The sequence below is a fragment of the Ctenopharyngodon idella genome, chromosome 2 (assembly GCF_019924925.1).
Source record: "Ctenopharyngodon idella isolate HZGC_01 chromosome 2, HZGC01, whole genome shotgun sequence".
NCBI lineage: Eukaryota > Metazoa > Chordata > Actinopteri > Cypriniformes > Xenocyprididae > Ctenopharyngodon > Ctenopharyngodon idella.
The window spans coordinates 842,023-854,922 of NC_067221.1; the positions used below are offsets into that span (position 1 = coordinate 842,023).

Consider the following 12,900-nt stretch of genomic DNA (forward strand, 5'->3'; position numbering starts at 1 on the left):
AAACACCATTCTTTCTGATGGTAAAGTTGGGGCATATACACAAATAAAAACAAAAGTGTGATTCTCATTTTTTAATCATAATCTCATACATCATTGAGCGTTTTACACGATCTCTAGCGCCATTCACATTTAAAGACGCAATGTGAATGTCACCCATTTGAAAATAAAAAAGTAAACTTAAACCATAAAGAAAAAAGCAGCCAATAAGGGCCAAAAGTTTGAGCCAACTAACTGCCATTAACTTTTTAACTGGTTTTGTAGCTTTGTCACAAATTTTTTCAATCTGTATACCTCTTTGTTTGTGAAACATCCTTCACTCATAAACATCCTAGTATTTTCCACAAAGCGTTTAATGTCTGGAAAATAGTCAGCAACCTGTACCCCCCTCAGATTTTTTGTCAGGTTTAAAAACTTCCTAATTTCCTCAGTATCATAATCTTTACATGTCCATTCATTCTGGGAACAACTAGAAGCACCAGAATCGGAGAAATCGCTCTCGCTGCCAATATCATTCAATTCACATCAGACTCCTTTTCATTTTCTGTTTTTCTAGCTTGTTTCGATTCAGAAACCTTGTCTTTCTTTTTTCTCTTTAAAGGCGTTTTAAAAACAGCCTGATCCATATCCATCATTAAACTATCACCTAAATTAACACTCTCGGAAGGGGACATTTTGTTCAACCCTACACTAACATGTGAAATATCCATGTTCTGATCAGCCTTGGACTCATTTCTGGCAACAACAGTGACAACTAATTCATTCTCTCCATGCATTTTTTTCTGCGGCCTGATTCACCTCTTCTGTCTTTGAAAGAGGCACCGTATCAGTTGTGTTACTAGTGGATGGCCTGGGCTCAACTTGGCTTGGATCAGAAACATTATCTGTTAATCCTTCCTCCCTGACTTGCACACCATTTTCACTTGAGGCATCTTGCGCGTTTGTGCCATTTTTGTCTGGACAAACACGCACAAGATGTCCCGTTTTACCACAGCCAAAGCACTTCATCACATCAGTACTTACAAAGACAGTGTAATCAAAGTCATCAACCCTTAATTTCAGATTCAGGTTAAGCTCATTCCTATTATCTTTCAGGATCATATAAACAAATCTCCTAAAAGATACTACATGTTTAATCAAGTCTGACTTACTTCCGAGAGCGATTCTTTTCATAGGACTGACTATCTTTCCAAAACGTGACAGTTCTTTGTTTAACATTTCGTCTGTAATGAAAGGTGGAACGTTAGACAACGTGACCTTCTTCGCAGGGGTAGAAAGGGGAAGCACTGGGGTAAACAAACCGCTAATTACCACTCCTTTCTCCACAACTTCGTTTGCTTTCTCGACTGAATTCAAAAACAAAACCATAGCGTTATTCATTCTAGATGCCGCTAAAATACATTCATGGCCAACGACATCACCAACGGCATCAACACTCCTCTACATTCACCGCGGACACCACTTTCACTCCGTGGCGCCGTGTGAGAGACTCCAAACTAGTGCTTGTGTTTTGGGCTGCCATGCTTTCCAGTGATACACTGGTTGGCGACGGCCAAACCCCCCCAAAGAAAACTAATTCACCACTTGATTTACCACAGATATCAAAACCCAAAAAAAAGAAAATAAATAGAAAAGAAAAAGAAAGCAAATATTCTTGCCACAGTGGGCAAAAAGACCACTCACACTCACCACGCACCCCTCACACTCACTCGACAGACGCCCACGCATGCGCAGAGAGAGAGAGAGAGAGAGAGAGAGAGAGAGAGAGAGAGAGAGAGAGCAGAAAATAAGACAGAAGAAAAACTCTTTATTCTGTAAAGTCACATCATCTTCATGATCAAATAAAACAGACAGAGGAAAGAGATCATCATCTTTATTTCACCAGATCACAAAATACTAAAAGGTGAAAATTTTGCACAATTATAATGTGAACTCAGACTCATTGGGCCTCATTTATCAATCTAACGTAGATCTGAGCGCAGAAATCATCTTACTACAGGGTTCACGTGTGATTCATCAAACATTAGTGTGCTGCCAATCCCATCGTACGAATGATCGTATGTTGATAAATGTGGCGGCTGAAAACAATCCTCATTTAAATATCACCCTCTATAAATTCTATTATATATATATATATATTATAGGCTAGTTAATTTTGTTCTGTTTTTCTCCACAGAAGCGTGTGTGATGTGATGATGTGTGAATCCTCATGTTCTGCTGTTTATGTCACTATTTGTGAATGTAAAGATAAACTCCTGGAAAGAAACAAACATTTGTGGTGTTTTTAATGGGTCACAGACACACATCTATTCTAATTTAATTTAATTCTAATATGACATTCTGATCTTAACGGTTCGATCGATAATGAGCTTCGGTTGTCGGTCAGGAAAATAATCTAAACTAGATAAAAAAGTTTGTAGACAAACTTTAAGTTGGCTTAAAAAAGCCTAGCCAGAAAGATTGAAGTAGTTTTAAAAGTTTGAAGGTTTAAGTTTTAGTTTAGTAGTTTTAATAGACAGACAGACAGCGAGACAGATAGATAGATAGATAGATAGATAGATAGATAGATAGATAGATAGAGAGACAGATAGACAGATAGATAGAGATAGATAGACAGATAGATAGACAGATGGACAGATAGATAGATAGATAGATAGATAGACAGATAGACAGATAGATAGATAGATAGATAGACAGACAGACAGACAGATAGACAGATAGATAGATAGATAGATAGATAGATAGATAGACAGACAGATAGACAGACAAACAGATAGATAGACAGATAGACAGACAGATAGATAGATAGATAGATAGATAGACAGACAGACAGACAGACAGACAGATAGATAGATAGATAGATAGATAGATAGACAGATAGATAGATAGATAGATAGATATATAGATAGATAGATAGATAGATAGACAGATAGACAGACAGACAGATAGATAGATAGACAGATAGACAGACAGATAGATAGATAGATAGACAGATAGACAGACAGACAGATAGATAGATATATAGATAGATAGATAGATAGATAGATTAGAATAATTAGATAGAATGGAAGTCTGAATGAGTCTCAATGGTTTAGAAATAGAACATAGAATGGCAGCTAATGGAGTCTGATGAGCCTCTCCAACTGTCAAAATTTGAATTCTGACAGTTGGAGTTTGAACAGTCTTGGCTCATCTGAACATTCCGTCAATGAAAGTCAATGGGATTTTTTCCAGATTTAATAGTCATTTTTAGGAAAACCGTGAGTCGGATCAGTTAGTAAAGATAAAGCACACTAAGTCAGAACAGTCTGAAGGTTTGAGCCCAATCTGGTAGTTCTAGCTTTAAACCTCTAGGAGGAGCTAGAGTCAGAAATCAGTTTAAATAGCATAATGAACAAAATGCTCTCATCTCAATTCTCCAGCAGATTCACTATGCTGCACCCAAGTTCACACTAACACAGAAACTTGTGTAAACGAGCTGAGACCTGACGTGAGATCTGATCATAGCCACCGCTCACGCTCATATTGATAAATGCCAAGTTTTGTGTGGAAACGGCCGTACGCCCAATTTTCTGTCATAATACGTTTTGTTTCATAAATGAGGCTCATTGTGAGATATTGAGTATAAAGTGTTTTAGTTTAAACTGTTGAAGTGATTTTCAGCATTTTGATTCTTGTATGTGAATGTTACTGACCTCAATCTCTCCAGTTTACAGTGTGAATCCTTCAGTACGTCACATAGGTGCTTCACTCCTGTGTTTCCTAGATTATTCCCGCTCAGGTTCAGCTCTCTCAGGTGTGACGGGTTTGATTTCAGAGCTGAAGTCAGGATGACACACTGTTTCTCTGTAATACTGCATCCACTCAGACTGAAGACAGAGAAATAACAATAGTTCACATCTATGATGATCTTCTTATTGAAGAGCTTCAGCAGCATTTAGTTTCCAATAGTCTGTTCTGAAACCCAGTCACACTAGTTCTGTGTGCTGAAGATACTGTTTCTTCTCTTTCATTTTTAACTATTTATTTGACGTCTCTATTCTTTGTTCTCTGTTGAAAATGCAGATTTCTGCATGTACACAATCAGTACATTGTATCAAATGCTGGAAATTAAATCGATGCACTGTTATAAACTGAAACATAAGCTCTGCTGTCTTAAAATAAATAAACTTCAATCTCACTGTAACTGCTATACAGTATAATGATACTAACTCTAGTTTCTCCAGCTTGAATTGTGGGTTCATCAGTAGATCACTGAGGTTTTTCACTCCTGTGTTTCCTAGTTCATTCCCGCTCAGGTTCAGCTCTCTCAGGTGTGACGGGTTTGATTTCAGAGCTGAAGTCAGGATGACACACTGTTCCTCTGTAATACTGCATCTATTCAGACTGAAGACAGAAAGAGAAAAGACAATGACTCAGATCTATGATGATCAACTAACATGTTTAGCTTCATCCAGCAGACTTTTGCTGACAAATAAACAGGGATATATAGGAGCAAAAACATGGAGAAAGACTACACATTGTTCATTTAAATATACTACTGACACTGTAACAATACAAAGGCTGAAATCGTCGATCTATTTATGTTAGTTTACACATTCATTTCATATCATCTTTAAGGTTCTTTCGTGTCAATGTCACTCTTGGTTTGATCGCTGGGACAAATGTGTTTATGTCGGTTGTTTTCAGACACATTGTCTACTCTCTAACACTTTACAATAAGCTTTAGTTAACATTAGTTAATCCACTGTGAACTAAAGGTGCCCTAGAATCAAAAACTGAATTTATCTTGGCATAGTTGAATAACAAGAGTTCAGTACATGGAAAAGACATACATTGTGTTTCAAACTCCATTGTTTCCTCCTTCTTATATAAATCTCATTTGTTTAAAAGACCTCCGGAAAACAGGCGAATCTCAACATAACACTGACTGTGACGCAACAGTCGGGATCATTAATATGTACGCCCCCAATATTTGCATATGCCAGCCCATGTTCAAGGCATTACACAAGGGCAGTTAGTATTAACGTCTGGATCTGTGCACAGCTGAATCATCAGACTAGGTAAGCAAGCAAGAACAATAGTGAAAAATGGCAGATGGAGCAATAATAACTGACATGATCCATGATAACATATTTTTAGTGATATTTGTAAATTGTCTTCATAAATGTTTCGTTAGCATGTTGCTAATGTACTGTTAAATGTGGTTAAAGTTACCATGCCCCAAAATAGGCAGTTAAAAAAATGAATTAAAAAAAATCTATGGGGTATTTTGAGCTGAAACTTCACGGACACATTCAGGGGACACCTTAGACTTATATTACATCTTTTGAAAACACGTTCTACGGCACCTTTAAGGAATAAAAGTATTTCCTCGAGCAGAAGAGAATCAAACAAGTTTTGGAAAAGGTAGTTCATTTGCTTTAGTGCTGCACCGTGAGGCAGTGTCACGTCTGTTCTAGGTTCAGTTTAGTTTATGTTTTCATGTCTTTTATTTTTTTTAAATTTCTCACAGTCTTGCTCTTCATGTGATCTTGTCATGTGTTCCCCTGTTCATGTATCATGTTCTGATTGGTTCCTTTGCTGTGTTTGAAATCGCCCCCTATACCCTCATTCACTATTCCAGGGGCGGTTTCTTCATCAGGGCAATAGGGCGACGCACCACCAAAGTGAGAAAGGGACAGATATTTTTTCAACCACAGTGTTACGCTAGCTGTCACTTCTAGGCTGTTTGTTCTATTTCCTCTGGATATAGGCTATAGTCCAATCAGCATCAATCACGCTCTGTGGAGCACCGCCTCTTTTTGGGCGATTTCACTCTGGCTGAGATTTGCCCCGAGTGCTCCCATAGACTTCCATTAAAAAAACTTTTGTTTTGAACTGCAGGCACTGCAATGCATTCTCTATGGGTCCGGGAGGGCTAGCACTAACGTGCTTTCGTCATCATACGTAACCTTAACTTGTGCAGCGATTGGTGGAAACGTCTATATTTATAATCTTTAAGCTAAAGTGGCATCCAGTAATTTCCTCAGTGCATAACTTACATTTCACAGACATTTTCTCCATCTGTAAATGTTAGAAAGTCGAGAAAATATTTCCATTTTGCTGTCCAGGAGACAGGAGTGGAAGCACAAACTCCCGTGAACGAGCGCCGCCGTGCGCATGCGCGCCAAACAGACGGAGCGCAATAATTCTGACTAAAATATACATTTAGCTAAAATATTAGTTGTTGATTATTTGTTTTCGTTTTTTTTTTGCGAACATAAATGTGCCATATGTAGAATTTCGAACCTACAACTAAGTGTATTTTTATGATAGCAGTAACTGTAAAGTGATTATTGTAGGGTAATCAAAATAGACTAATAATTAGTCTGTGCTTTTTTTTATTTTCAGTTTTAGTTTAGCGAATGTAACTTCTGCTTTAAAAAGCATTATTTTCTTTTTGTAGTGTCACAATGTTAGAATGTAGGCCTCATGTAATTTGACCCCCTTTTTTGCGCATAATATAACAGACTACAAGGTTACATTCATGTTTGTTTTCATAGCCTTGAATATGAACATTGTTTTGAAAATATTGGGCAAGATGTGAAATAAAAAAAAATTAATTAAATACAGATTTTTTTTTTTTTAGTTCAAATAGAAAAATGTGCAAAATACCGAGATTATACATCACCATTCAGCCCAAAAATAGAGATTTTTACTATAAAATACTAATTTTTACTTTAAATACTAATTTTTCCATGTTTTAGATAAGCAGTAGTGATACATCACATCACATTATTTAACAATTGGCCCATTCTGCATCTCTAATTCTTTTTTTTTTTTTGTGCCAGCCGCCACTGCACTATTCCCTACATTACTCCACTAATATAGTCCACTTGAAGGAGTGAATGAAACGAGTGAGTGAATTCGGACACTGAGTGCGCCGGAAGGGCTGCCGATTTTGCATAGTTTGTGTTTGCTGTTTAATCATTTGAAATACAGCAAACTGGCAGCTCCAGTAGTAATGAATATTTATGTTAAACTCTGCCATGAAAACTAGCATGTACAAACCTTAATTAAACGATTTAATGATCAATTAAAAAAGGAAATTAAACCTGTTTGATAATGCTGGACCAGCGCGGTTTGGAAAATGAATGGATGATTGATTCAGCTGTGGGCGCCATCTCCTGGAGAGACGCGGGAATTCATTCAGGGTGCAACTCTCACAGTGCATTATGGGTATTCTCTAGCTGTTGAGCGTGCATCACAGTATGCTAATGCCTATCTAGTGCGAGGGATTCATCAATATGCTGATTGGGGACTGTTGGGACACTCCAGGCACAGGATGGTTCAGTCTGGAGAGACAGAGTCGTTTACACCTCAATGACACATCTGTACCATTTGCTTCACAGGACATATATGCTTTCAACTACATACTATTTATCTACTAGTGTTTTCTAACTATGTCATGTTTGGTCTCATCTGACAGTTTATAAACTGAACTGGATGGTAGTGTACTTAATGGAGACATTAAAGTATCCTAATGTACAATCTAGGTATTGCTTAAACATGCACTGAGGAGAATATGTTAATGTACTTCTCTCCCTCTTGATCACCACTCATTTGCCATATCTTTTGGTTTCCTCTCAGTTAGTTCTGGGTGTTGGTATTCCACTCATGTATAACAATGCTTTGCTCAGGGTATAAGAAGGAAAGGTAACTGTTGTTCTGGGAGAAAGGCTTTAACCCTGCCACTCCCGCACACCGATGCGTAACCTCTTAATACAAGAAAGGCTTTTACGGCCTCTTCTGCATGTACAGCAGTGCATTATTCCTTACAACTAAGTTTTCTATACAGTTACTGTATGTTACCATTTTACTGTCTGCATATTTAAACATGTAACTTAATAAATAACTTTGCCTGCTTTAAGGGTTTTGAGAATCTTTCCTTTTGTAACTGATAATGTTGAAAGCTAAACTGATTGTAATTTCGTTGTCTAAACGTTCAGGTTAAATCCTACGTTTTCCTATCAGTTCTAAGAAAGACTTTTACCTTTAATGAATAAGAGGTAAAAAATAACAACAACTTTACTGGAGTCAGATTAATTATATTGGAGTCAGATAAATAACTGAATTATGCACGTCATCCTTCAACTGCTTTTTGTTTCCGATTATTGGTTCAAAATAGCAGCGTAAGCTTCCAGCCTTACACTGCTGTTGGTGAGGTTCATGTTTCTTAGTCAAATCTTGTTTTTTTATTGATTTATTTACTTACTTTATTTATTTGAAGAGTTTCTAAGATCTGAAAGAAAACAACTGATCTCCCTCTACAGGAAGTGAAATAATTATTGACCTATGATCAAATTGTCTTATGGGGCGTTCACATCAGACGCGACTTGCGCGAACAAATCGCGCTATTCGCGCGTAGTTGGACGCTAAAACATTTTGAGTTTACTCGCTTCATTCGCGCGTGAAATTCACTTCAAAACAGACGCGAATTCGCGTCATGAGAGGGGCTTCTGCACACTTCCTCTGAATAAACACATCAACTCGTCAGCGGGAAAGTCGTTGTAAAATACGGCGAACAAGCTCAATTTGACGGCTTTACCATATTGTCCGACCTCCTCACTCACTTTCTTCCAAGCAAGATCCTTTTTATTCCTGTTTCTATAAAAGTATGAAGATGTATCGTACAGCGACGATGATTTTGTCCTCCATTGTTGTCTCGGATTTCTGCCTCCTCTCGTTACGTCGTAATCACGTCACTATTAGAGCAAGCTCCTGATTGGTTAACGCGGCGCGAATTTTCGCCTAAGTTCAGCTTTTTCAACTCGCGCGAATCACGCATTATGTGCATCAAACGCCCGAAACGCTTTATTCGCACCGCATCATTCGCGCGAATCGTGCCGCAGGATATCTATTCGCGTCTTTGCATTGACTTAACATGTAAATCACTCGCGCTTCAAGCTTCATTCGCGTCTGGTGTGAACGCACCATTAGTCAAATATTTAAAGCTTGATGTCACGTTTTAATTGTGTGTTTAATTGCCTGTTTAGTTGTATTACTTTACATTGTTGTGGCTCTGTGTGACGCTGAGAAACACTGCTCTGACTCAAACAAGTGAGGAAATATTATTATCAGCTACAGTAACATCACAATTAAAAGTAATGTAATGTTTTAAATAAATGAACAATACTCACGTCAGTGTGTTGAGTCGACAGTGTTTATCCTGCAGTAGAGCAGCGATCTGATTCACTCGTGTGTCTCCTAGTTCATGTTCACTCAGATTCAGCTCTCTCAGGAGTAACGGGTTTTTACCCACAATTCCACTCACATACTGACAGGCTTCATCTGCAGCAGGACTCAAAAACCTGCAGAAGAGACAATTCAGTTCTCCACTAAATGTCTGTTGCATTACAAAAATGATTGATAAGACAAGCTCTAGTTAGTTATTTAGATGTAACTCTTTTCTTTGAACATTTAAATACACAAATAAATAAATACTTGAAAAGAAAGTGTAATAGAGTTATTTAAAAGAAATTAGTCAGTCCTAAAGCAAACTCATAAGAACAGAAACGTCCCACAGAGCAGAAAGACAAAAGCTCACTAGATCATAATTTTCAGTATGAATACAGAGTGTGAAATTAAGGCCTCGAGATCTTTCTGGCTTTTAAGCAGGAGGAGTGAGAAACATCAGCAGAGAAAACTGGCTTGTGAAGCTGCATGTTTGTGAACATCTGGAGACTCACAGACCTGCTGTAGAGATACAGTGAATCTGGGCTTGATGGAAAACAACTGTGTTCAGAAAACAATTTGACTGAAAGGTTATCAAGAGTTTTTAATGAGAAGTGTGCACAAAAACAAAATTGTGCATGTTAATTGTCAAGGTATACCATACTCCAGAATAGCAGCACATACACTGACCCATAATGTCTATTTGACCTGTAGCTTGTACCACAACTAAACTGTGTTGACGGTTATCATCATCATGACAGAACCCACAGCATCTGATCTGATCTTGATCATTTTGATGCAACAAATTCTCCAGATTATTCTATAACTAAAATAATATATTTGTTATGAATATTTAGCCTGAACTAATTGTGTTAATTATTTCATCCCGTCTCACCTCAGTGTCTTCAGTTGACAGTTTGGATCCTGTAGTAAATCATCGAGCTCCTTCACTCCTGATTGTCCAGGATCATTTCCTGTGAGATCCAGCTCTATCAGGTGTGAAGGGTTTGATCTCAGAGCTGAAGCCAGAGCTTTATAACCTTCTTCTGTTACACTGCAGTTAGAGAGTCTAGAACAGGAATGAAAACATTCAGCTGATTAATCAGTTAAACCTGAACAATATAAATCCTTAAAGTTAATTTTATTTTGTTCTTTGAACAAATGTATTAAAAGATAGTTGCGAACACTGACAACTGAATATGGAGGCAAACAAAAGGCACAGAGAATGTTAATTTACCTTTAGTTTAAACTGTTGAAGTGATTTTCAGCATTTTGATTCTTGTATGTGAATGTTACTGACCTCAATCTCTCCAGTTTACAGTGTGAATCCTTCAGTACGTCACATAGGTGCTTCACTCCTGTGTTTCCTAGATTATTCCCGCTCAGGTTCAGCTCTCTCAGGTGTGACGGGTTTGATTTCAGAGCTGAAGTCAGGATGACACACTGTTCCTCTGTAATTCTGCATCTATTCAAACTGAAGACAGAAAGAGAAAAGACAATGACTCAGATCTATGATGATCAACTAACATGTTTAGCTTCATCCAGCAGACTTTTGCTGACAAATAAACAGGGATATCCAGGAGCAAAAACATGGAGAACGACGACACATTGTTCATTTAAATATACTACTGACACTGTAACAATACAAAGGGTGAAATCGTCGATCTATTTATGTTAGTTTACACATTCATTTCATATCATCTTTAAGGTTCTTTCGTGTCAATGTCACTCTTGGTTTGATCACTGGGACAAATGTGTTTATGTCGGTTGTTTTCAGCAGGCTTGGGAGGGTTACTTTAAAAATGTATTCCGTTACAGTTACAAATTACTTCATAAAAAAAGTATTCAGTAATGTAATCCAAGTACCACAATATGAAAGTAATGTAATCTGATTACTTTTGGATTACTTCAAGGTCACACACACACATTATATATATATATATGTATATATATAAAGAAAGAAAGAGATGTATTATTACTACAAATAAATTGCATTTTTAAATTTAATTTTAATTATTTTTTCTGAATTTCTGCAAGTTTTTAAACGTTCCATACTTCTGAATGGGTCTCAACAATAAAAATATTTTACAAATCTGATAAATTATCTATTGCAATATTATTATCATTGTTGTTGTTTAGAGCTTTAAAATATAAAAGTCACATCAGATCATAAACAAACTGAACAAGCTCGGATCAAACATTTCTGTTTATGTTTGTTCTGCTTTAATTTTAATGTTTAGCATTTTGGTTACTTTTAAAACCTATTAAAACTAAGCAATCATGTCTCATTTCCACAACTTGGGAACACACAGCCCTGAATATATATATGTAAAGGGCTATTCAGACATCTAGTGGTGACAGTTTGGTATTACAGATTATTTTTTAGTATTTTTGATAAAGAAAGTGTTATCGAAGCTGGAAGGCAGAGTTTGCACTGTACAACCATGTTGTTTGCATTTTCTTCTTTGAAAACAAAATAGCAGCGAAATTTCCATGAATTGAAAGTGTTTTTCCCCGCAGGCAGCATCGTTTCAACTAGCAGCAGTGATTCAATCTGCATCTGAGGAGATTGTAGACGAGTGTTATTTGCGCATGCACCAGCGGGTGGCTCACGTGAGTCATCGGCGGCAACAGAACCAGGAAATATTGTATAATCAAGCAGCGCTTAATATGTGTTATAGTGGCAAAATAATGATTTATTTAGGTTTAAATGAAACGATTGTAATCCTGATAGTATCCCCCCTTTTTTCAAAATGTAACTGTAATCTGATTACTACGTTTTTTGACGTAACTGTAATGAATTACAGTTACTGGATTTTTGTATCCTGATTACATAACGCTGTTACATGTATTCCGTTACTCCCCAACCCTGGTTTTCAGACACATTGTCTACTCTCTAACACTTTACAATAAGCTTCATTTGTTAACATGAACTACATTAGTTAACATGAACCAATGATGGACAATACTAGAACAGCATTTAATAACCTTAATGTAAGTTTCAACATTTACTAATACATTTCTAAATACAAAAGTTTCCTGTTAACATTAGTTAATCCACTGTGAACTAACATGAACAATGAATAATGAATAAACATTAACAGATTAAGGAATAAAAGTAAAGCAGAAGAGAATCAAACATGTTTTGGAAAAGGTAGTTCATTTGCTTTAGTGCTGCACCGTGAGGCAGTGTCACGTCTGTTCTAGGTTCAGTTTAGTTTATGTTTTCATGTCTTTTATTTTTTTTAAATTTCTCACAGTCTTGCTCTTCATGTGATCTTGTCATGTGTTCCCCTGTTCATGTATCATGTTCTGATTGGTTCCTTTGCTGTGTTTGAAATCGCCCCCTATACCCTCATTCACTATTCCAGGGGCGGTTTCTTCATTAGGGCAATAGGGCGACGCACCACCAAAGTGAGAAAGGGACGGATATTTTTTCAACCACAGTGTTACGCTAGCTGTCACTGCTAGGCTGTTTGTTCTATTTCCTCTGGATATAGGCTATAGTCCAATCAGCATCAATTTTTTTTTTTCCGCACAGCAGGCACTGCAATGCATTCTCTATGGGCTCCGGGAGGGCTAGCACTAACGTGCTTTCGTCATCATACGTAACCTTAACTTGTGCAGCGATTGGTGGAAACGTCTATATTTATAAAAAAAGTATTCAGTAATGTAATCCAAGTACCA

At 37.1% G+C, this 12,900-nt stretch overlaps 1 protein-coding gene across 1 annotated transcript in view; it reads right to left on the reverse strand.

Moving 5' to 3' along the window:
• LOC127504736 (NACHT, LRR and PYD domains-containing protein 12-like) overlaps window positions 1–12,900 on the reverse strand; it is a 595,457-nt gene that overhangs the window by 147,194 nt on the left and 435,363 nt on the right. Inside the window, exons 95-99 of the mRNA XM_051879684.1 lie at window positions 10,514–10,687; window positions 10,109–10,282; window positions 9,180–9,350; window positions 4,210–4,383; window positions 3,693–3,866 (exon numbers count right to left, since the gene is read on the reverse strand). Of these exons, the coding sequence (XP_051735644.1) occupies window positions 3,693–3,866; window positions 4,210–4,383; window positions 9,180–9,350; window positions 10,109–10,282; window positions 10,514–10,687 (867 nt within the window). The remainder of the gene's footprint in view (window positions 1–3,692; window positions 3,867–4,209; window positions 4,384–9,179; window positions 9,351–10,108; window positions 10,283–10,513; window positions 10,688–12,900) is intronic.